Source organism: Eschrichtius robustus, chromosome 11 (genome assembly GCF_028021215.1).
Source record: "Eschrichtius robustus isolate mEscRob2 chromosome 11, mEscRob2.pri, whole genome shotgun sequence".
NCBI lineage: Eukaryota > Metazoa > Chordata > Mammalia > Artiodactyla > Eschrichtiidae > Eschrichtius > Eschrichtius robustus.
Window position 1 is genome coordinate 100089937 of NC_090834.1, and position 26837 is coordinate 100116773.

The 26837-nt window shown below is 38.1% G+C and overlaps 1 protein-coding gene across 2 annotated transcripts in view; it reads right to left on the reverse strand.

Moving 5' to 3' along the window:
• Window positions 1-26837, reverse strand: part of CKAP5 (cytoskeleton associated protein 5) — a 105514-nt gene that overhangs the window by 59947 nt on the left and 18730 nt on the right. For both annotated transcript variants that reach the window (XM_068554353.1, XM_068554354.1), the window contains exons 2-8: window positions 10530-10623; window positions 9846-10039; window positions 7501-7707; window positions 3658-3829; window positions 2632-2764; window positions 2135-2235; window positions 188-301 (exon numbers count right to left, since the gene is read on the reverse strand). In XM_068554353.1, coding sequence (XP_068410454.1) covers window positions 188-301; window positions 2135-2235; window positions 2632-2764; window positions 3658-3829; window positions 7501-7707; window positions 9846-10039; window positions 10530-10586 — 978 coding nt within the window. In that variant the 5' untranslated portion in view covers window positions 10587-10623. The remainder of the gene's footprint in view (window positions 1-187; window positions 302-2134; window positions 2236-2631; window positions 2765-3657; window positions 3830-7500; window positions 7708-9845; window positions 10040-10529; window positions 10624-26837) is intronic.

Sequence of the window (26837 nt, forward strand, 5' to 3'; positions counted from 1 at the left end):
CTCTAAACTAACCTAAGACAGTCATTTTAAATAACCCTTAAAAAAATGTATGCCTATAATTCAAAAACCATTAATAGTGTTCCCTAAATGGTAATGCAACTGTGGTAAAAAAAGACTGACTGATGAAGAAAAACTCAATGGTCTGGTCTGCTGTTGGGATACCAATGCTGAAACTCCTCACATTTACCTTCTTCAAAGCTTTTACTAAATCTGCATAATCGCCTGCTTCCAGTTTCGGGTTTTTCACTAGTACTTCTACAGCTTCCAGGGCTTCTTTTCTTTCTTGCCATTTTTTTGCCTCCTACAAGACACAATATGAGTCACTTGTAGAACAGAAAATAAGAGCGCAAAATAAAAGTCTATTTCTTGCATGCTACTAATTCAAAGACATATATTTTTTGTTTTCAGAAACTTTCTAAAGCTAGTCAGAAATCAAAATTACAAAACTGTGTAGCCAATCAGAATGTTTTGTTCATATACATAAAATTTTGTTCATATATTAAAAGTATTTTTGTAACATTTCATAACCCTAATGTTCTACAATAAGTAAACAGAATGAAATGCCATAGACTTTTCCTTCTCATTTTCTGGGTAAACTTTAAGCAAGTGTTAAATAGAAAACATTAATAGAAAGCATTTCTAGCATATCTCACAGTGGCACATCCACAGGAGAGAGGAACTTCCATATTGATAACATTAGAAAGACCAGAAAAGAACAAACATATAACCAACAACCAATACTGTTCTAATCCTGGATATCAGTTTTCCAGATTGTAGGTATAATGCTAATTTTTTGTTTTGTGGCCATGAAGTAGAATATGCTTCACTAGAATTCGAATACCCACTGTTGGAGAGAACTGGGGATAAAAACAAGATGACAAACCTATCACCCTGAAGGAGATTACAACTGAATTCAATTTATCAAATATTTATTTGTTAATCAGAAGATAACAGGATACTCAAGGAGCTGATAGCAGAGGTAGGATGATCTTCAATAAATAACTATCAGGTCATGACGACTGTGACAGGAGAAGTACAAGCTGCTTTGGTAATACAACAAGAGGACTTAACCCAGTTTAGGCTTTCAGGTAAGACCTCCCCCAAGAAGTGATGCTTAAGGTGGGATCTAGACAATGAAGAGTTATTATAAGGTAAATGAGGGGGGGGGGGAGAAGAATGTTATAGGCAGAAAGAACAGCATATGTTAAGGCCCAGAGTTTAGGGGGGAAAAAAAGTTTGGCACATTTGATACCAGGAGAAATTCAGTATGACTGGAGCATGGAGAGTGAGAGGAATTAGAGATGTGGCTGGAAGGTAAGTGGGGACCTCAAAGGCACCATAAATCACACCTCAATTGCTACAGTATGATTTCAGACATCATCTTAAAACCCATGGAAGCCACTAAAGGATTTTAATGAGGCAATAATATGGGAAGATTTCCATTTTCAAAAATGATACCTCTAATTATATTGTGAAATATGATGGGAAGGAGGCAAGAGCAGACAGGGAATCTTGTAAGAAGACTACAGCAGCATACAAGGCAAGAGCTGATGGTAATGGTTGGGATAAAACTTTCTCAATTGGGGATAATTTTGTCTCTTGGGGTACATTTGGCAAAGTCTGGAGACATTTTTGACTGTCATGACTTGGAGGAATGGTATTAGTAATATCTGATCGGTAAAGGCCAGTGATGCTGCTAAACATGCAACAATGCACATGCAATCCCCCAAGCAAAGAAATATCTGGCAAAAAATGTCAACAGTGCCAAGGTCAAGGAAGCCTGGGGTTGGCGGGTGGGGGAAAGAAGTAACCCCGGGGTAGAGAAAGAAATCCTGGCGATGGAGAAAGGGGGATGAATTTGAGAGATATTTAAAGGTAAAAACCAGACAGACAATGAGGAAAAGATGTAAGTCAAGAATAATGTTCAGGTTTCTGGCAAGAAGTAAAAAGAAGGACTAAAGTAGGTACATATACAAAGTAGTATGGGAACAGAGAAGAAACAACTGACTCACTTTATTAGGGAAAATACAGGGTGGAAGAGGGTGCACCAGGAAAAGGGCTCAGAAGAGCACTCTAATTATATTCAAGTAATTATTTAAAATGAAATAAATGAAAGAAGTCTACCATTACTTACAATTTTGTCATAAAAGTCTTTGGGAAGTTTGGAAAGAATTTCTACTGCTTCCAAAAGCTCATAAGCATCTATCTGTGGTACCTCATCACCATCGTCACCACCTTCCAAGAGGAAAACAAAACAAAACAACCCTTAAAAATGGATGAAATGGGGACTTCCCTGGCAGTCCAGTGGTTAAGACTCGGCCTTCCAATGTGGGGGGTGGGCATGGGTTCAATCCCTGGTCGGGGAACTAATATCCTGCATGCCATGCAGTGTGGCCAAAAAAAAAAAAAAATGAAATAGTTTTACTTATTAAACAGTTATCAGCTGTCCTTCCATACCCCTGATGAAACCTTGATACAGGAGGGATCAGAATTATTAATCCTACAAACCATAGGATTGTATGTATTTCATTAAACAGCAATCCTATAAAATGTACCTCGTGAACACAGGTTACTGTGGCAGGGCCAGTTCTTGCTAATTTTTATAGAAACCAGCGTTGAGAAGTGGCTTACCTCCCTCAGTATCTCCACCAGCAGACTGTTGCTGTTCCAATTTAGCTTCTAGTTCTTGCTGGGAACGCAAAAACCTACTTGGTTTAGGAGCACCTGTTGGCAGTTTGACCCATTCTTCTTCTAGTTCTTTCAACTGCAAATATCATAAAATATTTTAAAAACATATCTATATCTCTGCCATTAGAGAATATATTTATATTTACTAATAGATCAGAACCCAATTTCTTATTTATGTGGCTCTAATAAGGCAAACAAGAAAAGCTAAATTTAAATTGTGCACATTTTGTAGTATGAGTCAAACTGATGTATATCTACTATACTGAAGATGAAGATGTATGACTAAGAACTTAGAAGAATAAAATCCACTTTTTAAGACACTCTCATTATTTCATGAATTCACATATAGTTGCAACAACTAATGTCTCCAAAACCAACTGAAATATAAAAGATAGAATGCATTTTGTCTAAAGAGATATTAAATCCTGCCACCCAACAGTATTATAAAAGGACCTTATAGGACTTCCCTGGTGCCGTAGTGGTTAAGAATCCGCATGCCAATGCAGGGGACACAGGTTCCAGCCCTGGTCTGGGAAGATCCCACACGCTGCGGAGCCACAACTACTGAGCCTGCGCTCTAGAGCCTGCGTGCCACAACTACTGAAGCCCGTATGCCTAGAGCCCGTGCTCCGCAACAAGAGAAGCCACTGCAATAAGAAGCCTGTGCACCTCAACAAAGACCCAACACAGCCAAAAATAAATAAATAAATAAATAAAGTAATTAAAAAAAAAAAGGATCTTATAAACTGCTATAGATTCAACACTAACCTACTGGCATCAGTGAATGCATAGTATTTAACTTGAGAGGACATAGTAACAGTAGAAACAGGTATGCTCAGAAAAAACTGATTTCAAAATTAAGAATGAAAAATAATTATTTGTAAGGACAGAATATCAACAACAGTGACAGGAAGGAAATATCTTCATATTAACCTTATACAAAGACAACCAAAAAACTTTGTGTCTCACCTGGACAGAGTTTATACTTTGTAATGGGGGTCTCAGAGCATCTCGAATCCATCTATAAATCTCCACAGCAATTAGTTTAGCTTCATCTCGAACAGCCTTCTCTCGAGACTCAAAGAGTTTTGGCAACACTTTGATAATTGGCTTCAGTAAGATGATTTTGGAACCAAATTCACTAGAAGTAAAAATTGGAAAAAAAACTGTCACCATGCAATATGCTTGGGTAAAGTGTTAGCCTGAATTCACTCAAACATAGTTCTATATCTATATATAATAGAGACATATAGGTTGAGTTTTTTTAGGGAAGAAGAAAAAAGGAACTTATAACAACATCTGTATTTAGATGCCATTCTTCCAAGAATATTATTTAATGTCCAGAGCCCAAAATAATATTACCACTTAAAAACTTTCTAGGTAACCAGTCTAGGAATTACTCAAATCTAAAATGGATCAACACTTGTGTAACATCTTAAATATATATGTATGTACATTAAAAAGTTTAAAATAGAAACAAATCAATTTATAAATATTTAGATGAGTGAAATCTACTCTTAATAAGCTTGCTTATTTATTTATTTATTTATTTAGCCTGCACCGGGTCTTAGTTGCAGCACGCGGGATCTTCGGTGCTGCATGCAGGATCTTTAGTTGTAGCATGTGGACTTCGTAGTTGCGATATGCGGACTCAGTTGTGGCATGCATGCGGGATCTAGTTCCCCAACCAGAGTTCGAACCTAGGCTCCCTCCATTGGAAGCACGGAGTCTTACCCACTGGATCACCAGGGAAGTCCCTTAATAAGCTTTTATTAGCTCTTCTATGTAATTACGGGGATTCACTCCACTTGATAGATCACCAATCCTGGCAGTGTATCTTTCATTCCTGACTCGAAGCTATCACACTATAACTTCAGGCAACTTAAATCTCTCTTTGTTTCAGTTTTCCATGGGGAAAACAGTTGCATTCTGACTTCTTTTAAAAAGGCAGTATAGGGACTTCCTTGGTGGCACAATGGTTAAGAATCTGCCTGCCAATGCAGGGGACGCAGGTCTGGGCCTGGTCCAGGAAGATCCCACATGCCGCAGAGCAACTAAGCCCGTGCACCACAACTACTGAGCCCGCATGCCACAACTACTGAAGCCCGCGCGCCTAGAGCCCATGCTCCGCAACAAGAGAAGCCACCACAATGAGAAGCCCTCGCACCAACGAAGAGAGCCCCTGTTCGCTGCAACTAGATAAAGCCCGCATGCAGCAACAAAGACCCAACGCAGCCAAAAATAAAATAAAAATAAATACATTTATAAAAAAATAAAATAAAAAGGCAGTATATTTAACATTATATATCTGTCACATATCATATTTTTAAGTTCCCAACTTAAAAATATAGCTTTCTGATTCACTGCTAACATTTCTGAATAACAAATTCTGGAGCAAGAGAGATTCAGTTATGAAAGAAGACTGACATTCTGTAGTAGGATCCATATATACTATTTATCTATTATCTAATGTACACAAATGCAACAAAATGTTTCAGTAATAGCTACTGACACACTCTAACAGGTTAAAGAAGGAGACTGAAAATACTTTCCCTAGAAAGTGATATTTAACAAGACACCAGTTTGTGTAAATAGTTCAGATATAGCCATCACAGCATGAAAATAAACTAGATGATCTTCAATATTTCCTTTAAAATCTCTTTTATTTTAATAGAAAAAAAAAAATTCTAACTTGGTTCAGCAGACCTTTAAGACTAAAGGAAAAATAAGAACTTATAGTAACGATAAACCATTCTGTTTAGGAATACTCATCACAGTGTCTGAAGAACCTAACATTTGGGATCTCTTAATCTTCCTTTACATTACTACTGTTTCATCTGATTTTTGTTTATTTGTTTCACTATTCTGGCCTAGTTCTGAAAGATATTTAAAAAACAAACAGATGGAGCAGGTCCAAATGGAAAATAGATACCTTAACAACACAAAACCTAATCTTGATACTACACATATTACTATAGGGGGGAAAAAGTTCTAAAAGCTTGTTTTAGGGGCCACAGAACATTTTTGGTCTCCTGAAGCTACCACTAACATAGATAGCTTGAGGAAGCTCTGGAACCAAGGACTGAACAGTTCCTGAAGGTCCCAGAGAGATATCTTAGTAGTTCTACTATAGATTCTGAGATGCCTTAGGACAAATAAAGAACCATACAGGGATGGGACTAAACAACAACATCTATAAGGAAGACATAAAGGACAATATACCTAACTTGTCCTTTTTCTACCCTTATTCTCCCAGTCAGCTTAAAAATGAAATAGCCAGAGTTTACAGAACTCCAGATTAGAAACTTCTAATTTTAAGGTAGAATATAGTATAATATATATTTTTATTAAGAAACCCATTACTAAGGACAGAACAGATCTATTAAGACAAGCACCATCTTGACAGTGCAGTCAATTCACTAAATTTCTAAGACAACAGAATGAACACACTATTTACTACTCATAAAAATACATGCCTACTATACTAGAATAGGCTAAGGATGAGGAAAATTTTATCACAAAAGAATCTAAGTGAAAGTCAAATTTTATAAAAGAACATTATGAACCAAGTGAAAGACAAAGTTTACTGACATAAATTGAAGACAGTTTAACAAAATTTAAGAATTTTGATACTTTCATGTAAGATAAACACCAAAGGAAGCATATTCTCCAAGAAGCAGGTCATATACAAAACCACAAGAGAGGTGAGTTGGGATGATCTTCACACCCACAGGTCATACATTCAGGATTTCACTAGAGCTGCTTTCTAAAGTATCTCATGTGGAAGTATTGGGGACAGGATATCAGATTAGAAGGACTGCCAAATCAGAACAAACCAGTGTTTTGTCTAATTCAGATTTCCATAGAAAATTACAGCCACTTGTTCCTGAAAGAGATCCCATTCATGAAAAACTTCACTGCCAAACAACACTTAATTCTAGGGTTGAAAATAACTTATTACATAAGAGTAAAAGTTATTTTCTATTTCTGTTGCTATGCTTCTGTTTAAAGGCATATAGCATTTGCTTCTATTTTATTTTAAAAAGCACCTAAACAAAGGTTTGCTTCAGCCAACATTTCAAAGTACATAAATTTATGCTTGAGGATAACAAGAGAAAGAGAGCTCCTTACCCTGAGGAGTGCTTTTCCATGAAAAAGTCAATTCATAATCTGAGAAAAGGTCAGAAATATCCCCCGCTCATTTTCATTAGAAAGAGATTTAGGGACTTCCCTGGTGGCCCAGTGGTTAAGAATCCACCTGCCAGTGCAGGGGACACGGGTTCGATCCCTGGTCCAGGAAGATCCCACGTGCCGTGGAGCAACTAAGCCCGTGCACCACAACTACCAAGCCTGCACTCTAGAGCCCACGAGCCACAACTACTGAGTCCATGTGCCACAACTACTGAAGCCCACGCACCTAGAGCCCGTGCTCCGCAGCAAGAGAAGCCACCGAAATGAGAAGTCCACACACTGCAACGAAGAGTAGCCCCCGCTCGCTGCCAACTAGAGAAAGCCCGCATGCAGCAACAAAGACCCAACACAGCCAAAAATAAATAAATAAATAAATTTATAAAAAAAAAAAAGAAAGAAAGAGATTTAGATAAAATAACTATGCAACACACTTAAAGGCTAAAATTACTGAATACAAAGTGTCACACTTGAGGAATGGCTTTAGCTTTTCCAGGTCACTTTTCTGGTTGGTATGGTCTGCCAAGTCAAGCCCAACAGTTTTCATTTCTGTTTAAACCAGGAACCCAAACTCAATTGAGATATTCTAGTTAACAGAACTAAAGCAAAAAGAAAAGGTTTTACCTTAAGGCTTTCCTCAGTGTCTCTATACAGGCCACTATGATCTTGGGGTTCTTATTGTCCAGGCCTTTCAGGAGCTCTTCTTGCACAGCCTCTCCTTTCTCAATCTCTATGTACATTAGACAAATCTCAATGCCTAGCTCCTTGGCTTTGGCCTTGGGTTGGTTGAACACTTTACTCACAACACCTGATACAACTTCCCCCGTGGTTCTGTAATACAGATTATAAACAACAACAACCATACATATAAAAACACACTTTAGTAGAAAGAGCTGGAAAAGGTCATGGCAAGTGGGGGAAACAAATACTTTTAAAAAATGCTGAGAAATAAAGTAAATGAGACTCTAAAAACTTTATGTTCAAGTAAAACAGAAACAAACTCACAGACTTAGAGAATGAACTTAGGGTTACTGTGGGGAAGGGATAGCCAGGGAGGTTGGGATCGACATGTACACACTGCTGTATCTAAATAACCAACAAGGACCTACTGTATAGCACAGGGAACTCTGCTCAATGTTATATGGCAGCCTGGATGGGAGGGGAGTTTGGGGGAGAATGGATATATGTATATCAATGGCTGAGTCCCTCTGCTGTGCACCTGAAACTACCACAACATTGTTAATCGGCTATACTCCAAAATAAAATAAAAAGTTAAAAAAAATTATGCTCAAGAATTAAAAAAAAAAACTTACACAAACCATAAGAGGTTAAGACATGTCACAACAGACAATGACACAGAACCATAGTTTCTATTTACACATATAGGAAATTTAAACAAGAAAGCAAAAATCCCTTGAAATCTCACAAACCAGAGAAAACTACTTTCAACTTTATGGTATCCATCCTTCTAGACTTTTCTATATGCAGAGATAAACAGATACAGATACATTTTACAAAAAATAAGATTACAGAGTTCTTACTTTTTTGGAAAATTTTTGAAAGTCATTTTAAACACTTTTTAGGACAAGGGAATTTCTTCACAGAGGGAATGGATATGTACCTTTAATAACAAAAGGCTGTTCCTGACTCCTTGGCAAGACTTTACAGTAGCTTTATTGCTTTGAGTTTCTTCTAAATTAAATAAAACCTGTACTACTGGAAATGAGAGAAACTGAGTGGGTTGGAATTATATGCATTTGCCAAAAAAGTTTCTAGCATCAGAAGAAAAATGAAATTAAAAAAGCAATGGTCTCACTGATGGCAAGGGGAACTCAGTGATGCTGGTTAACAAAACTGTCAAATTAATGACTGTCTTTCTTGGTATAATTTCTGAGGTGAGTCAAGTACAGTCAGCCCTCCATATTGGTGGGTTCCTTATCCACGGGTTCCTCATCTGTAGATTCAACCAAACTTGTATCAAAAATATTTGGGAAAAAAAATTCCAGAAAGTTCCAAAAAGCAAAACTTGAATTTGCCATGCAGCCAACAACTATTTACACATTATTTACATTGTAGTTACAATTATTTACACAGCATTTACATTGTGTTAGGTATTGAGAGTAACCTAGAGATGAGTTACAGTATACAGGAGAGTGTATGTAGGTTATATGCAAATACTAGGCCATTTTACGTGAGGGACTTGAGCATCTGTAGATTTTGCTATCCTAGGGCGTAGGGGTGGGGACTTTTGTCCTGGAACCAATTCCCATGCAGATACCTAGGGATGTGTGTATATATTTCTTGTGCAATTAGGTCAAGGGTCCCCACTGTTTTTTTGTTTTTTATTTTTTGTATGGAGGGCTCCTTTCAATGACATAAAGACTAGTGTTAGAAAAGTCAGGTTTATCAGGTATGGGAGACTGGGGTGACTGGAAACCTCTATCATCCAATAAGTTGGCAGTTACAGAGGTTATTTAGTTCGCATTACCTCTCCTAAGAGATAAAAATGCCTAATAACCATAGGGAGAAAGATGTGATTCTAAGATCACCTAGCCTGGAACCATTGTAGAAAAAGATTTAAGTAATGCCCAAATGTTTTCAGTGAAATTTTGATGCCTTTGCTAACTACCTCAGTTTCTTCTAAAAGTTACAAAAGATTTTCCCTCTTGGAGTAATTCTCATACAAAAGTCTCAAAAGGAAAAGCACTTGCTCATCAAACCTTAAGGTAAAAACTCAAGATCTGATTTCTAATTTGTTCCTCTCTAAAGATCTCTTGTACCATTTAGACTTCTGAGAGCAGATAAAGACTGAAATGAAAAACAAGTGTCAAGGAGCTATAAAAGTTAAGAAATGAATATCCTCTAAAAGTGCTAATAACTAAGCACAGTGATCCATAAATATACATAAATTAATCCACGTAGCACAAGACAGGGGTTTTTACCAGAATAGTTGGAAAGAAACTACTTACTTTCCTGCTACATGGGCATTTTCAACATAAACAAGTGCAGCTTCTAATCCTTTCAACTGAACCACTGCATTGGAATCAGTCACAAATTTTTTGATCAATCCTAAAAATTTGGACCATTCTGGGCTCTTTTCATCCTTTATTTTCTGGAAGATCTTCAGGGCCTCTTCATACCCACTTAACCTTGCTTTCCACAGCTAAAAGAAAAGTATTTTGAAACAAAACAAAATTTAATGACATTATTATCTACCGTTGGGGTTGCGGGGTGGAATGACTATCTTATACCAGGTAATTTGAACAAAGGACCCCAGACTAGAAACAAAAATGGAGTTTAAGAAATCCAGATAGCTTTTTTTTTCTTTTAAAGATTAGCTAATAAACTTTTTCTTATAAGTGTTTAATACTTATGATATTCTGTCAAGGCCTTCTAGAATTCATAAACAGGCTACTATAAATGTATCCCACTTTGTATCCAAGTATTAGTCATTACTTTTTTGTAATATGACATTAAAGATGTAACAATTCAAATATGAAAAATTTTCCTGCTGAAACTGCCCAATCTCCAAAGTAGGCTGTTTCTCCAGTTGTACTGTGTAATCATTAGGCAGCTTTGTACTATACTATACAGTATAACTGCTGACAAAACAAGCCAATGACACTGAAATTTGAGTTCCAGAAAAGTCTTACCTTGTGTTCACATTTCTGATCAACCGGCAGTTTCACCCACTCACTGTCATCTCCCATTGTGCTTCCAGTTTCTCCTTAGAATTAAGAGTAATTCCTGGTCAGACAAAAATTGGTATCTATTAATTCTAGCAACCAAGCTGTCTCTTAAGACAAAAAGGTTTTTCTGAGATTATTATTTTAGCATGTGTAAACCAACGAGAGTAAAAAATCTCATTCTTTAGTCAAATGCCCATTTAATTCCATTAATAGAACATTTAAAAAGTAAACGAAAAAAGTTAATAAAAATTCTAAATGAGGGATTCCCTGGTGGCGCAGTGGTTAAGAATCCGCCTGCCAATGCAGGGGACACAGGTTCAAGCCCTGGTCGAGGAAGATCCCACATGCCGCGGAGCAACTAAGCCCGTGCGCCACAACTACTGAGCCTGCGCTCTAGAGCCCATGAGCCACAACTACTGAAGCCCGTGTGCCTAGAGCCTGTGCTCCGCAATGAGAAGCCACCGCAATGAGAAGCCCGCGCACCGCAACAAAGAGTAGCCCCCGCTTGCTGCAACTAGAGAAAGCCCGCGCACAGCAACGAAGACCCAACATAGCCAAAAATAAATAAATAAATAAACTTATTTAAAAAAAAAAAGTAATCTATGTTAGCTGTAGAAAATCTGGAAAGTATAGAAAATATATAAGGAAAGCATTAAAATACAATTTCACTATCAATTAGTAACCACAATGAACACTGAAGTGTATCTACTTGAACCCTTCCAGATTTTTTTCAATGCACATGCAGTGTATAAATTATATGAAAAAGGGCTAATCCTCTTGTAATTTTTTTCTTACATCATCACAAACATTTCCTCATATTTGAGAACATGATGTTTAAAGGCTGCACTACACTCCATTTTATGAATGTACCATAATTACCAAGCCTAACACTGGACATTTAAATTGTTCCAAGTTTTTCAATATTATAAATAACATAAAAGGGATCTTGCTTAATCTCTCCATCCCCAGTCCTGGTGTAACATAAAATATGTCTTCAATAAATATTTGTCTAATGAATATATGCCTTGATAGTATCTGCTATGAGTCAGGCACTGTGCAAACTACTTTTTAAACATGTTGATTCATTATACTAACAACAACTACACGAAAGAAAGACATTCTCCCCACTTTACACACTAGGCTCACAAAGATTCAGTAACTAGCCAAAAATAACAAAACTAACAGGCCGTGAGATCATACTAAGATTCCAAGTCTATGCCTCTTCTTTACAACTTGTTGCCTCCCATTAAAATGTAGGAAATATCCCAGGGAAAGTTACTAGAGACTGAATTGTAAAAGTTTATTAGAGTAAATGGAACTTTCATTAAGACTTCTCTTCAAAATCCCCAAGACTCTGTGAAACAACAGCAGTGTGTTTTAGAGCAGGAGTCAAACCTTAACAGCAAATCTACAGGAACTCTAATACAGCAATAGTGAGAGATAAAATAGTACAACAGTTTGGAAAACAGTATGACATTATTTAAATTGAAAATGCACATACTCTACTATCCAGCAACTCCATTCCTAGGTACATACCCTAGAAATTGATGCCAACTGCACCAGAAGACCTGTATGAGGGTATTCACAGCAATGTTGTTCATAGAAAAGTCACAAGTTGGAAACACTTTTTACAAGTTCATCAGAAAGAGAAATGAATAAATATTGGTATATTCACTGAGTGTAATACTATACAGCAACTAAAAGAACTGAAAGCATTGAAAGCAAGTACTCCAACAAGCACATGTACATGCATATTGATAGCAGCACTATTCACAATGGCCAAAAATCAGCCCAAATGTCTATCCGTGGATGAATAAACAAACTGTGAAACATACATACAATGGACTATTACTCAGCTATAAATGGGAATAAAGTACTTACTGATACATACTACAACATGGATGAACTTCACAAACATGATGCTAAGTGAAGGAAGCCAAACACAAAAGGTTCTATATTATATGATTCCATTCATAGGAAATATCCAGAATAGATCAATCCATAGAGACAGATGGAGACTGGTGGTTGCCGGGGGTTGCGGAGAGAGGGGGAGAGAGTGGGAGTGGGGAGAAACTGCTTAATGGGTAAGGAGTCTTACTGTGATGTGATGGAAATGTTACTGTTTTGGAACTAGACAGAGATGGTGGTTGCACAACATTGTGAATGTACAAAATGCCATTGAATTGTTCACTTTAAAATGGTTAATTTTATGTTATGTGAATTTCACCTCAACAAAACTATATATTTTTTTAAGTTCCTAGGTGATTGTAATATGCAACCTGGGTTAAAACCCTCTAATGTTACTTTCTTGGCACAAGTTTGAGCTGCAAAAGCAATCTTTCCTATCTGATTTTCAAAGAGAAACAGTCAATGAAAGTTTTTAAAACATTTTCCAGCCAAGAGAATGTGAACAATAATATTCGATTGTTGGTATTCTGTGAATTCTCTGCAACACTTTCTTTTTTTCCTGTTGGTTGCTTTTTGAAACATGAAGAAAAAGGTTATCTAACCTAACTGCCTCATATAAAATATTGATGTCGGCCTTTCTCACCTTCTGAGGTGGCCCACGCTCTGTCTGTGGAGTGTGTTTCTCTCTAAATAAATCCACTTCTTACCTATCACTTTGTCTCTCACTGAATTCTTTCTGCAATGGGACATCAAGAACCTGAGCTTCATTAAGTTCTGAAACCAGGTATATAGCAAAATGAGAGACTGGTTCAAGATGGCGGAGTAGAAGGACGTGCGCTCTCTCCCTCTCGCGAGAGCACCAGAATCACAACTAACTGCTAAAAAAGCAGCACCAAAAAAGATACCCCACATCCAAAGACAAAGGAGACGTCGCAATGAGACGGTAGGAGGGGCGCAATCACAATAAAATCAAATCCCATAACTGCTGGGTGGGTGACTCACAAACTGGAGAACACTTACACCACAGAAGTCCACCCACTGGAGTGAAGGTTCTGAGCCCCACGTCAGGCTTCCCAACCTGGGGGTCCGGCAATGGAAGGAGGAATTCCTAGAGAATCAGACTTTGAAGGCTAGTGGGATTTGACTGCAGGACTTCAACAGGACTGGGGGAAACAGAGACTCCACTCTTGGAGGGCACACACAAAGTAGTGTGCACATCGGGACCCAGGGGAAGGAGCAGTGACCCCACTGGAGACTGAACCAGACATCCCTGCTAGTGTTGGAGGGTCTCCTGCAGAGGCTGGGGGTGGTTGTGGCTCACCGTGGGGACAAGGACACTGGCAGCAGAAGTTCTGGGAAGTACTCTTTGGTGTGAGCCCTCCCAGAGTCCGCCATTAGCCCCATCAAAGAGCTGGGTAGGCTCCAGAGCTGGGTCACCTCAGTCCAAACAACCAACATGGAGGGAACCCAGCCCCATGCATCAGCAGACAAGCGGATTAAAGTTTTATTGAGCTCTGCCCACCAGAGCAACACCCAGCTCAACCCATCACCAGTCCCTCCCATCAGCAAGCTTGCACAAGCCTCTTAGATAGCCTCATCCACCAGAGGGCAGACAGCAGAAGCAAGAAGAACTATAATCCTGCAGCCTGTGGAACAAAAACCACATTCACAAAAAGACAGACAAGATAAAAAGGCAGAGAGCTATGTACCACATGAAGGAACAAGAAAAAACCCCAGAAAAACAACTAAATGAAGTGGAGATAGGCAACCTTCCAGAAAAAGAATTCAGAATAATGATAGTGAAGATGATCCAGGACCTCGGAATAAGAATGGAGGCAAAGATCGAGAAGATGCAAGAAATGTTTAACAAAGACCTAGAAGAATTAAAGAACAAACAAACAGACATGAACACTACAATAACTGAAATGAAAACTACACTAGAAGGAATCAATAGCAGAATAACTAAGGTAGAAGAATGGATAAGTGACCTGGAAGACAGAATGGTGGAATTCACTGCTGTGGAAGAGAATAAAGCAAAAAGAATGAAAAGAAATGAAGACAGCCTAAGAGACCTCTGGGACAACATTAAACGCAACAACATTCGCATTATAGGGGTCCCAGAAGGAGAAGAGAGAGAGAAAGGACCAGAGAAAATATTTGAAGAGATTATAGTCGAAAAGTTCCCTAACATGGGAAAGGAAATAGCCACCCAAGTCCAGGAAGCGCAGAGAGTCCCAGGCAGGATAAACCCAAGGAGAAACAAGCTGAGACCCACAGTAATCAAATTGACAAAAATTAAAGACAAGGAAAAATTATTGAAAGCAACAAGGGAAAAACGACAAATAACATACAAGGGAACTCCCATAAGGTTAACAGCTGATTTCTCCGCAGAAACTCTACAAGCCAGAAGGGAGTGGCATGATATTTTTAAAATGATGAAAGGGAAGAACCTACAACCAAGATTACTCTAGCCGGCCAGGATCTCATTCAGATTCGATGGAGAAATCAAAAGCTTTACAGACAAGCAAAAGCTAAGAGAATTCAGCATCACCAAACCAGCTCTACAACAAATGCTAAAGGAACTTCTCTAAGTGGGAAACACAAGAGAAGAAAAGGACCTACAAAAACAAACCCATAACAATTAAGAAAATGGTAACAGGAACATACATATCAATAATTACCTTAATCATGAATGGATTAAATGCTCCAACCAAAAGACACAGGCTCACTGAATGGATACAAAAACAAGACCCATATATATGCTGTCTACAAGAGACTCACTTCAGACCTAGGGACACAAACAGACTGAAAGTGAGGAGATGGAAAAAGACATTCCATGAAAATGGAAATCAAGAGAAAGCTGGAGTAGCAATACTCATATCAGATAAAATAGACTTTAAAATAAAGAATGTTACAAGAGGCAAGGAAGGACACTACATAATGATCAAGGGATCAATCCAAGAAGAAGATATAACAATTATAAATATATATGCACCCAACATAGGAGCACCTCAATACATAAGGCAACTGCTAAGAGCTCTAAAAGAGAAAATTGACAGTAACACAATCATAGTGGGGGACTTAAACACCTCACTTACACCAATGGACAGATCATCCAGACAGAATATTAATAAGGAAACACAAGCTTTAAATGACACAATAGACCAGACAGATTTAATTGATATTTATAGGACATTCCATCCCAAAACAGCAGATTACACTTTCTTCTCAAGTGCACATGGAACATTCTCCAGGACAGATCACATCTTGGGTCACAAATCAAGCCTCAGTAAATTTAAGAAAATTGAAATCATATCAAGCATCTTTTCTGACCACGACGCTATGAGATTTGAAATCAATTACAGGGAAAAAAACGTAAAAAACGCAAACACATGGAGGCTGAACAATACATTACTAAATAACCAAGAAATCACTGAAGAAATCAGAGAGGAAATCAAAAAATACCTAGAGACAAATTACAATGAAAACACGAGAACCAAAACCTATGGGATGCAGCAAAAGCAGTTCTAAGAGGGAAGTTTATAGCAATACAAGCTTACCTCAAGAAACAAGAAAAATCTCAAATAAACAATCTAAGCTTATACCTAAAGGAACTAGAGAAAGAAGAACAAACAAAACCCAAAGTTAGTAGAAGGAAAGAAATCGTAAAGATCAGAGCAGAAATAAATGAAATAGAAACAAAGAAAACAATAGCAAAGATCAATAAAACGAAAAGCTGGTTCTTTGAGAAGATAAACAAAAGTGATAAACCTTTAGCCAGACTCATCAAGAAAAAGAGGGAGAGGACTCAAATCAATAAAATTAGAAATGAAAAAGGAGAAGTTACAACAGACACCGCAGAAATACAAAGCATCCTAAGAGACTACTACAAGCAACTCTATGTCAATAAAATGGACAACCTGGAAGAAATGGACAAATTCTTAGAAAGGTATAACCTTCCTGAACCAGGAAGAAATAGAAAATATGAAGAGACCAATCACAAGTAACAAAACTGTGATTAAAAATCTTCAAAAAAAATCAAAATAAAATACTGATGTCATTGTGCTATATTTTCTGAAATGGCTTCTACTACTTCATAGCTTCAGTTTTTTAAAAAATTAGTGTTTATGATTTTGCTGCTTTCCATTCAAAGGAAAGGCTTGCTTCATACCAAAACTTTCCCAGGGCTTCCCTGGTGGCGCAGTGGTTAAGAATCTGCCTGTCAATGCAAGGGACATGGGTTTGAGCCCTGGCCTGGGAAGATCTCACATGCCGCAGAGCAACTAAGCCCATGCGCCACAACTACTGAGCCTGAGCTCTAGAGCCAGCAAGCCACAACTACTGAAGCCTGCGCAACTAGAGCCTGTGCTCCGCAACAAGAGAAGCCATGACAATGAGAAGCCTGTGCACTGCAACGAAGAGTAGCCCCCACTCACTGCAACTAGAGAAAGCCTGTGCACAGCAACGAAGACCCAACACAGCCAAAAATTTAAAAATAAATAAATAAATAAATTTATTTTTAAAAAAACAAAACTTTCCCAGCCACTGAAATAATGGATAGTGTTTTGTGTGTACGTGCGACACTGAGGACTACTGCTCTGTCTTTATCATTTTCCAGGATCAAAATACTAAGAAAAAAAGGACTTCACTAATTTTTCCCCATAGTTATTTTAATTTTAAAATTAATTTTAGAATTTAATTTTTTACATATATAAGAAAATATATACAATATATGTGTTAGGAAGCACTACAATAAAATTGATATATTGACCTACCACCCAAACTGAAAATTAGGACACTACTAATATTACTATTGCACCTGTGCATTTCTTTCCTATCTCATCCTTCTTACCACAGAAGCACTTTCCTAAAGTTCACTTGGTTCTATGCTGTAGTCAGTCACATATTCCTAAACAAAATTAACTGTGCTTATCTGTGAGCCTTAGAAAAATGTTGCAGTCTTCCATAAGTTGCTTTTTTCATTCAATGTTTCATTTGTAAAATTCATCCATGTGGTATACTGTAGTTTAAATCTACTAAAAGTGTGGTCCAAAGACCTGTGCTGTTTCACAAACTTATCATTCAGAGTTAAGTACAGAAATAGAGGTAAGTGTTTAGAAACTGCCATAACATCTATTCTAACTTCTTTTATTATAGTGGTTTGAGGAACTGAAAAAAGTTCAGCAAGTCTAAAGTATAAAATGCAACAAGAAAAGTAAAGGGGTACAGAGAGTAAGGCTAGAAAGTAGTCCAGATCAGACCCTGGAAGGTCTTGTAAGCGATGTTAAGGAATTTGGACTTTATCCCAAAGGTAGAAGGAGATTCTGAAAGACTGTAGACAGGAAAATTTCATATGTTATCAAACTTGCACTTTTCAAAGACTATATAATGAAAATATAAAAGCAATGTAAAGAATGCCTTGGAAGGCAGTAACAATGGAGGGAAATCAGTTAGAAGGCTGTAATCTAAATGAAGGATGATGATGGCCTGGAACTTAGAGTAGTAGCAATGCAGGTGGAGAAAAGGGGATGGATTTTAGAGATACAAGGAATGTCAAAGACTGTCTTTACTGAGTGACTGTAGAGGGAGTGTAAGACATGGATGAAAATGAAGTTTTGGGCAAGCTGAGTTTGACATGTACACTAGACAAGGGTAGATGTGGGAAGCAGCTGGAGATTCAAGCCTGGTGTTCAAGAGAGAGAGAAAAATTTAGGAGTTATCAGTAGATAAATGTAATTAAAACCAAGGGGATGGATGATAGTACTGAGGGAGAGTACATAGTGAGAAGAGCCCCAGGTTAGAGTTTAGATGAAACCATCATCTACAGGACAGGTAGATGAGCCCCTTAGACCACCATGTACAGTGTCTGACACATATAAAATGATCAATTAATGTATGCTGGGGAAAGAAAAAACCCCACAATAATCCAAAATGCAGTAACAGTCTTATCAAATTTGAGTTTTTGCTACTTGAGGGAAACTTTATTACTTTCTACGTCTGGCTGCAAATCTACACTTAAAAAAAATTAAAAGAATTCTGTATCTTCAAAACCACCACTAACTTGAGGTTGAGGCCTTGGGTAAGTTACTTAGCCAAATATATATTGCCTCAGCATGCTTGTGTGTAAAGTGGGAATAATAATACGTACCTCAGAGGATTGTTGTGTGTATTAAATGAGTCAGTACATGTAAAGCTCTTAGACTAGGTACTTGGCATCTAGCAAGGGCTCAAAAAATGTTAGCAATTTACTATCATTATTTGGCATCCCAAATACGAATTTATTTCATTTCTAAATTACAGTTGACTTTATTTTGGAATTTTATAGGATTAAAAGAGCAAGTCTATAGGCACCTCAGAATACTGTTTAATGCATAAAATATATGATCATATTAAATCAGTTATGTTGAAATAGTTATGTATGTGGAATATAATATAGTTATCAAAATATTTTGAAATGTGACTATATGGGCTTCTCCATTAATATATTAAATAAAATCTAGCAGCAGATTTAATAACTATAATTCCTAAGTTATGAATAAAAATATTTTTATATACTACATATCATGATTATGAAAATGATTTCTATTGGTGACAAAGGCATAGGTTCTTATAATATTATTGTAGTTTATTGCCTACATTATTTTATTTTAAATAGGGAAGAAATTTTATTATTATTTTTTTTAGATTGCTTTTATTTATTTATTATTATTATATTTTTGGCTGTGTTGGGTCTTCATTTCTGTGCGAGGGCTTTCTCTAGTTGCGGCAAGTGGGGGTCACTCTTCATCGCGGTGCACGGGCCTCTCACTGTCGTGGCCTCTCTTGTTGCAGAGCACAGGCTCCAGACGTGCAGGCTCAGCAATTGTGGCTCACGGGCCTAGTCGCTCCATGGCATGTGGGATCCTCCCAGACCAGGGCTCGAACCCGTGTCCCCTGCATTGGCAGGTGGATTCTCAACCACTGCTCCACCAGGGAAGCCCTTGCCTACATTATTAACTGAAGAAAATGTCAAAATTTCAGTTAGGACTTCCCTGGTGGCACAGTGGTTAAGAATCCGCCTGACAATGCAGGGGACACGGGGTTCGATCCTTGGTCCGGGAAGATCCCACATGCCGCGGAGCAAATAAGCCCGTGCGCCACAATTACTGAGGCTGGGTGCCGCGACTACTGAAGCTCGCATGCCTAGAGCCCATGCTCCACAACAAGCAAGCCACTGCAATGAGGAGCCCACACGCCGCAGTGAAGAGTAGCTCCCGCTCTCTGCAACTAGAGAAAAAGCCAGCACCCAGCAACGAAGACCCAACGCAGACCAAAAAAAAAAAAAAAAGAAAAAAAAATTCAGTTAAAAGGTTAGTGCAAATAAAGATGTAATTATTTTTCCATACAAATTTACAGAGTCCCTGAATTCTAACCCAGGTTAAAATCTCTTGATCTACAACCTTTCAAATTCTACGATCAAAAACTTTAGGGCATTCCCTGAGGACATGTAACTTGCCATCAGTTTTGATGTGGAAACACTGTGATATATAAATGTTGTTGGACAACAGTAGTTTTAAGAGTAAAATATGAAAGGTTTAAAAAGTTGAAGAAAGCTAGCTCTGTCCTTTATTTATTGAGACTTTATTTTCTCCTATGTATTTCCAACGTATTAGATAAATAAATGTGACTGTAGAATTGTAAAAAAAAAAAAAAAAAAAAAAAGACTTTAGGGCACTGCTTACAATCATCTCAAAGTCCCTAGTTAAAATAACAGTTAACACCCATCCTGTATTTCAGTAGCACTTTATATTTTACATGTATTTTTACAATCATTCATTTTCTATGTATTTCATAATGTAAATGCAAGCACGCTGTTATATTATCTCATTCAGATTTAGTTTCTTTCTTTTTCATATTATTCTTAGTTATGTGACTCTTACTAAACTATAAGATCCTCTTGAGCAAAAGCTTTTTGTCTTATTAATCTCTATCCTCAAAAGGGTCAAATAAATAAATAAAGTATCATTATCCTCTTTTTACATATGGGGAAAAAGAGGTTCAGCGTCCTGCCCAAGGTCACTTAAGTAGGGGAGAATGGTCCAAAAAAGACTTCTTTCTTTAAATTTATTTTTGGGTGAGTTGGGTCTTCATTGCTGCATGCAGGCTTTCTCTAGATGCGGTAAGCGGGGGCTACTCTACGCTGCGGTGCGCAGGCTTCTCATAGCGGTGGCTTCTCTTGTTGCGGAGCACAGGCTCTAGGCACGCGGGCTTCAGTAGTTGTGGCACACAGGCTCAGTAGTTGTGGCTCGCGGGCTCTAGAGCACAGGCTCAGTAGTTGTGGTGCACAGGCTTAGCTGCTCCGCAGCATGTGGGATCTTCCCGGACCAGGGATCGAACCCGTGTCCCCTGAATTGGCAGATGGATTCTTAACCACTGTGCCACCAGGGAAATCCCTAAAAGAGATTTCTTGATACCTAGTTTGGTGAAATTCCTACAACTTACCTACATATGGTTTCTACATTATCTATAGTGAAATCTATTCCCACTCTACAGTATAAATAGTAAGAATTATTTTGGTGATTACTTAACTCAATAAAAATATAAAGAGCAAATGAGAGTATATATGAAAGACAAGTTTATTTGCCTCCAAAGGACTTAGGTAATTTAGGGAAATTTAAAATACAGTTAGTTGGTAAGGGGGAATCATCCCTAATCAGCAGCTGCCAAATAATCAAGCCTAACTACCCAGTTGGGCCTCAGAGCACTGTTAACCTGTCTTTGCGTAAGAAAGAAATGACTACAGTTTTAATTATAATTTGGGGTTATCCATGTAGGCCGACCTTTCTCCGTCACAACCCTTATTCCACTGAATATTGACTCTACCAGTTAAAAAGGAAAATCTTTCCTTGAGATTAGTAAAAAAACAAAAGGGTGGTAGACTATAATCTCTATAGCTCATACTAGTTTTACATTTATAACTATAATTCTAGAATATTTGCAGGGGGGACAGTAGGGGAAATTCATTAAAGTGGCTACTTGTTTGTAAGTTAAACTTTGCCTCTATCTGCAAATTTTAACTAGCCATTATCACAAAGGAAAGTAAAGGCCTTAGGAACATTCAGAACATATTCAGGAAGTAATGAAGAGGACCCTCAGAGTTCATAAAATGGAATACATGTAGAATAAACCAACAATTTCATGAAAAGTCACACAAGTTAAAGGCCTGAATGATCTCTTTAGAGAAATGTAGTGCTGTTTTCAATATACACAGCAAATTAAAACCAAACTAACATTCATAATAGCCAAAGAGGGCTTCCCTGGTGGCGCAGTGGTTGAGAATCCGCCTGCCAATGCAGGGGACACGGGTTCAAGCCCTGGTCTGGGAAGATCCCACATGCCGCAGAGCAACTGGGCCCGTGAGCCACAACTACTGAGCGTGCGCGTCTGGAGCCTGTGCTCCGCAACAAGAGAGGCCGTGGTAGTGAGAGGCCCGCGCACCGCGATGAAGAGTGGCCCCCGCCTGCCACAACTAGAGAAAGCCCTCGCACAGAAACGAAGACCCAACACAGCCAAAAATAAATAAATAAATTAATTAATTAATTAAAAAAAAAAAAAAGAAAAGATGACTACTATCTTAAAAAAAAAAAAACAACATAATAGCCAAAGAGTGGAAACAACCCAAATGTCTATCCACTGATAAATAGATAAAATGTGGTAAATCCACAGAATGGAGTATGATTCAGTAATAAAAATTAAGTACTATAAAGAATTCCTAAAACTCAACAACAAAAATAGGAAACAACTTGATTAAAAAATTGGCAAAGAACTTGATTATAGACATTTATCCAAAGAAGACAGACAAATGGCCAATAAGCACATGAAAAGATGCTCAAGATTACAAACATTAGGGAAATACAAATCAAAACTACAAGTATTACCTCATACCTATTAGGATGGCTACTATCAAAAACCCAGAAAACAACAAATGTTAGCAAGGATATGGAGAAATTGGAACCCTTGTACACTGTTGGTGACAATGTAAAATGGTACAGCTACTGTGGAAAACAGTATGGCCATTCCTCAAAAGATTAAAAACAGAATGACCATATGATCCAGCAATTCCACTTCTGGGTATATGCCCAAAATAATCGAAAGCAGGATCTCAAAGAGATATCTGTACACCCATGTTCATAGCAGCATTACTCACAACAGCTAAAATATGGAAGCAAACCAAGTGACCACTGATGGATGAATGGATAAGCAAAATGTGGTATACACATACAAAAGAATACCATTCAGCTTAAAAAGGACAGAAATTCGGACACATGCTATAACCTGAGTGAACCTTGAAGACATTAAGTTAAGTGAAATTAAGCCAGCCACAAAGAGACAAATAGTGTATGATTCCACTTACATCAAGTACTTAGAGTAGTCAAAATCATAGAGATAGAAGGTAGAATGATTGTTGCCAGCAGATGGATGGAGAAGGGTAATGAGGGGTTACTGTTTAATGGGTATAAAATTTCAGTTCTACAAGATGAAAAGAATTATGGAGATGGATGGTGGTAGCTACACAACATTACAAATGCATTTAATGCCACTGAGTTGTATACTTAAAAATGCTTAAGATGGTGAATTTTACATTATGTGTACACACACAAAAGAAGTGAGGTACTGATACATGCTGCAACATGGATGAACCTTGAAAACCTTATATTAAGTGAAAGAAGTCAGTTGCAAAGGACCACATATTATATAACTCCATTTATATAAACTGTCCAGAATAGGCAAATCTATAGAGACAGAAAGTAGATGAGTGGTTGCCTATGACTGAGGTGTTTGGGGATATCAGAAGGGTGTTAAGGAGTGTGCGGTTTCTTTCTGGGGTAATGAAAATGTTCTAAAATTGACTGTGGTGATGGGTGCACAAATCTATGAATATACTGAAAGTCAGTGAATTGTACACTTTAAATGGGTGAATGGTATGTAAATAATATATCTCATTAAAACTGTTAAAAAAACAAACAAAATAACAAAGTTTACTAACAGAAGTCCTTAGGAGATGAGAGTGGTTTGTTAAAGTTGCCAATCATTTTACACGTGAATGGGCTGGCTGTAAAGGTTAGAGTCCTTTCTAATAATAGGTCTAACACTAAGGAGTTACTCCATTCCAATTTTACCTAAAGCATTCATTTGATGAATTTCCCTATGGGTAAACCATGATGACTCAAGGAGTTCACAGGAGTAAAAGTAGATGTCTAAACAAATAACCATAATACAAAATGTATTATATGTGGAAAGTGCCCTAAGCAAGAGACAAATAAGGGTTAAGGGAGTTCAAAGACAGGATCAACTGCCAGTAAGCAAGGGATGGTCAGTGAAAAATCTCATAGAAAGGATGACATCTGAGCTCAGTGATAAATGATAGGTAGATTTAAAAAAGTAAAAACAAAAACAAAACCAGGAGTGGAGAAGAGATATTTTAAGCTGAGAAAATGAGAAAGGCAAAGTCTTGGAAGTAGAAAAGTACTAAGCATGTTTAGGGAACACTAAATGGCTCCATTTATTAAGTATAAGACCAGAAAGACAGACTAGGGTCAAATCATGTATAATCTTGAATATTAAGCTAAACAGCAGAGGATGCTGATGACTTGAAGCAGGGCAATGACATGATCCTAATTACTTTAGAAGGATAAATCTATGCAGAATGAATTGGAAGGGAGAGAAAGTAGAATCCTGATAGGAAATTATTGCAGTACTCGAGGACAAAGATAAATAGAAGCCAGACTCCTTGGAATGGAAAGGATGAGCAGAGGAGACTGAAGGGAATTACATTAAAGAAGCAGAATCAATAAGCCTTAGCAACTAAGGATGTAGGAGACCTAGTAGGAGGCTCCAGTCTACATGACTTGGAGAACAGTGGTGCTAATGACAGAAAATGTCAGAAGAAAGTTCTGAGTTGTTTGTTTTGGGGGAGTGGAGGAGAGGTTAAGAATATGATGAGTTTGGTTTTAGACTTGAGAAACATGATCTTCAAGTAGCTGGAAATGTGGCACCAGGAATGAACAGAGGGTTCTGGATTTTATAAACATAGACGTATGAAACCAAGTCTTCATTACACAGCAAGGTTTGATGCTCTAAGAGTAAATAAAATTGCCAACAAAGAGAAGCATTAATAAAATTAATTTGACCTATATATGATGCTTGCTATGGTTCAGTCTAGTCAATACTACAAATACTCAGAAATTTCAAATTATTCGGCACTCTCAGGAGGTTTTACCCTAGCCTAAAACAAAGGAAAAGGCAAGGGAGCCAGCTAAAATAAATCTGTTCCACAGAAATATTACCATTTTATACCACTGCTGTATCTAAAATGTCTTCCAAAGAGCTCAAGTACCATAAAGTCCACACTACTGCTGAAGAAGGTTTAGATGTAATTATTTATTTTTAGACCAGAGGTTAAGAAATGTTTCCAAAGACATACATAAAGACACAACTTGGAATAAACTCTGAACTTAGAATAAATTTCAGTTTAGTCTTCAAGTTTTAAGTGTGCATTATGTACTATCATTAACATATAGACCCCTGCAATCTATGCATTTTCTCATTCATCAACCAGCTAAAAGTAAGGCACAGGGAGATTGTCATCAGTAATGTTAGAGTTGGGCTAGAACCTTTGTCTCCTATCTCTCAGTCCACCCACCACTCTTCCCCATCACTCAAGGGTCCATGTGTAGTGTTGTTTTACTTTAAATTCCTGTACCACGACATCTTATAAGAATAGTTATACAGCTACTAAACATACTGTTTTAGCTTTCTATTTGGGAAGAAGCTATGACACTGAAACTATTTTATGGCTAATTCTCAAGCTCTTGACCTTCAAAAGCTCTTCACTATCACAACACAAGAGATCTAGATCTGATTACCATTCCTGGACTCACTTCTGGCTAAGGAAATGCTATTGCAGAAGCACAGAATGAGTCTGAGGGAAGTTTGAGGAAAAATTCTGCCCACTCAAAAAGCAACCCCTTTGAATGACCAGTAAAGAATGATGTAAAGGGCTTCCCTGGTGGCGCAGTGGTTGAGAATCTGCCTGCCAATGCAGGGGACACGGGTTCGAGCCCTGGTCTGGGAGGATCCCACATGCCGCGGAGTGGCTGGGCCCATGAGCCACAATTACTGAGCCTGCGCGTCTGGAGCCTGTGCTCTGCAACAAGAGAGGACGCGATGGTGAGAGGCCCACGCACCGCGATGAAGAGAGGCCCCCACTTGCCACAACTAGAGAAAGCCCTCGCACAGAAATGAAGACCCAACACAGCCATAAATAAATAAATAAATAAATAAATAAAATTTAAAAAAAACCAAAACAACAACAAAAAAACCCAGCAACAACAAAAAAAAGAATGATGTAAATTTGCTAAAAAAAGGAAATAATTATAAAACAAGGATAAGACAAAATACACAAACATGCCCAGAAATCTTTACTCAAACCATGTCTAAGAAGGCCAACTGGATTAAAGAATCATAGCAATTATTTAACTGTCACAGAAAACTTTATATTTTATTACTTGGCCAAGCCAGACAAAATCTCATCACTTAAGTAGCCAGTAACAAAAATGACAAGCCTTTCCCTCTAATTTAAAAAATCTCACTACCTCCAGGTAATTCTCATTAACAAGGACAAGTGTTATCCTATTGTAGTATTCTGCATTATCAGAGGGCCAGAAATGCGAACTGCTCCTCTAGTAGGTTATCTCAACAAACTTGGGTGGGCTTGCTGTACTAGTCCTGGGATGGTGGCCTCCCACCAGTTCCTTCAGAGAGGGGTAAATAGCTGACTCTTTCACACCGTGCTATTCATATCAGTGGGAAAGAGGGTTAACTGGACTCTCCCTAATAGATGATCACCGCCAGTGTCTTCAAAAGGGAGACTCTGTACCAACACAGGCCTCTGGGGAGACACAGAGCTAAACCCAGCTGTGAATTAGGTCAACTTTGAGAGTTACTGCTCAATTGTACCAAGGTAGCTGAAAATCTAATGCTTACTCATCCCAAGGCTACCCAGGTCTCCAAATCCCAGGCTAAGGACCCAAGGCCCAGGGCACTAGATCCAGCTCCACCCATCTAGCTTAGTGGGATTATACAGGGTAAAAGCAATCCTCTCCTCATTCCCAGTAGGAACCAGGCTGGGGCAAAGCTAGGTTCTGGGCACCGCTCAACCACTGCATATCCAGACCAGCACCCTAGGGCCGCTGTCACCACCCAGAAGTAGAGCAGATGCCCCAGGCTTTAGCTCACTGCAGCCGGCATTGTTTACGCTCTTTCGCCGCCTTAGCCTCTGATAAGCCAGGAAAGTCCCCTGTACAGTCCACCAGGACTTCCGGC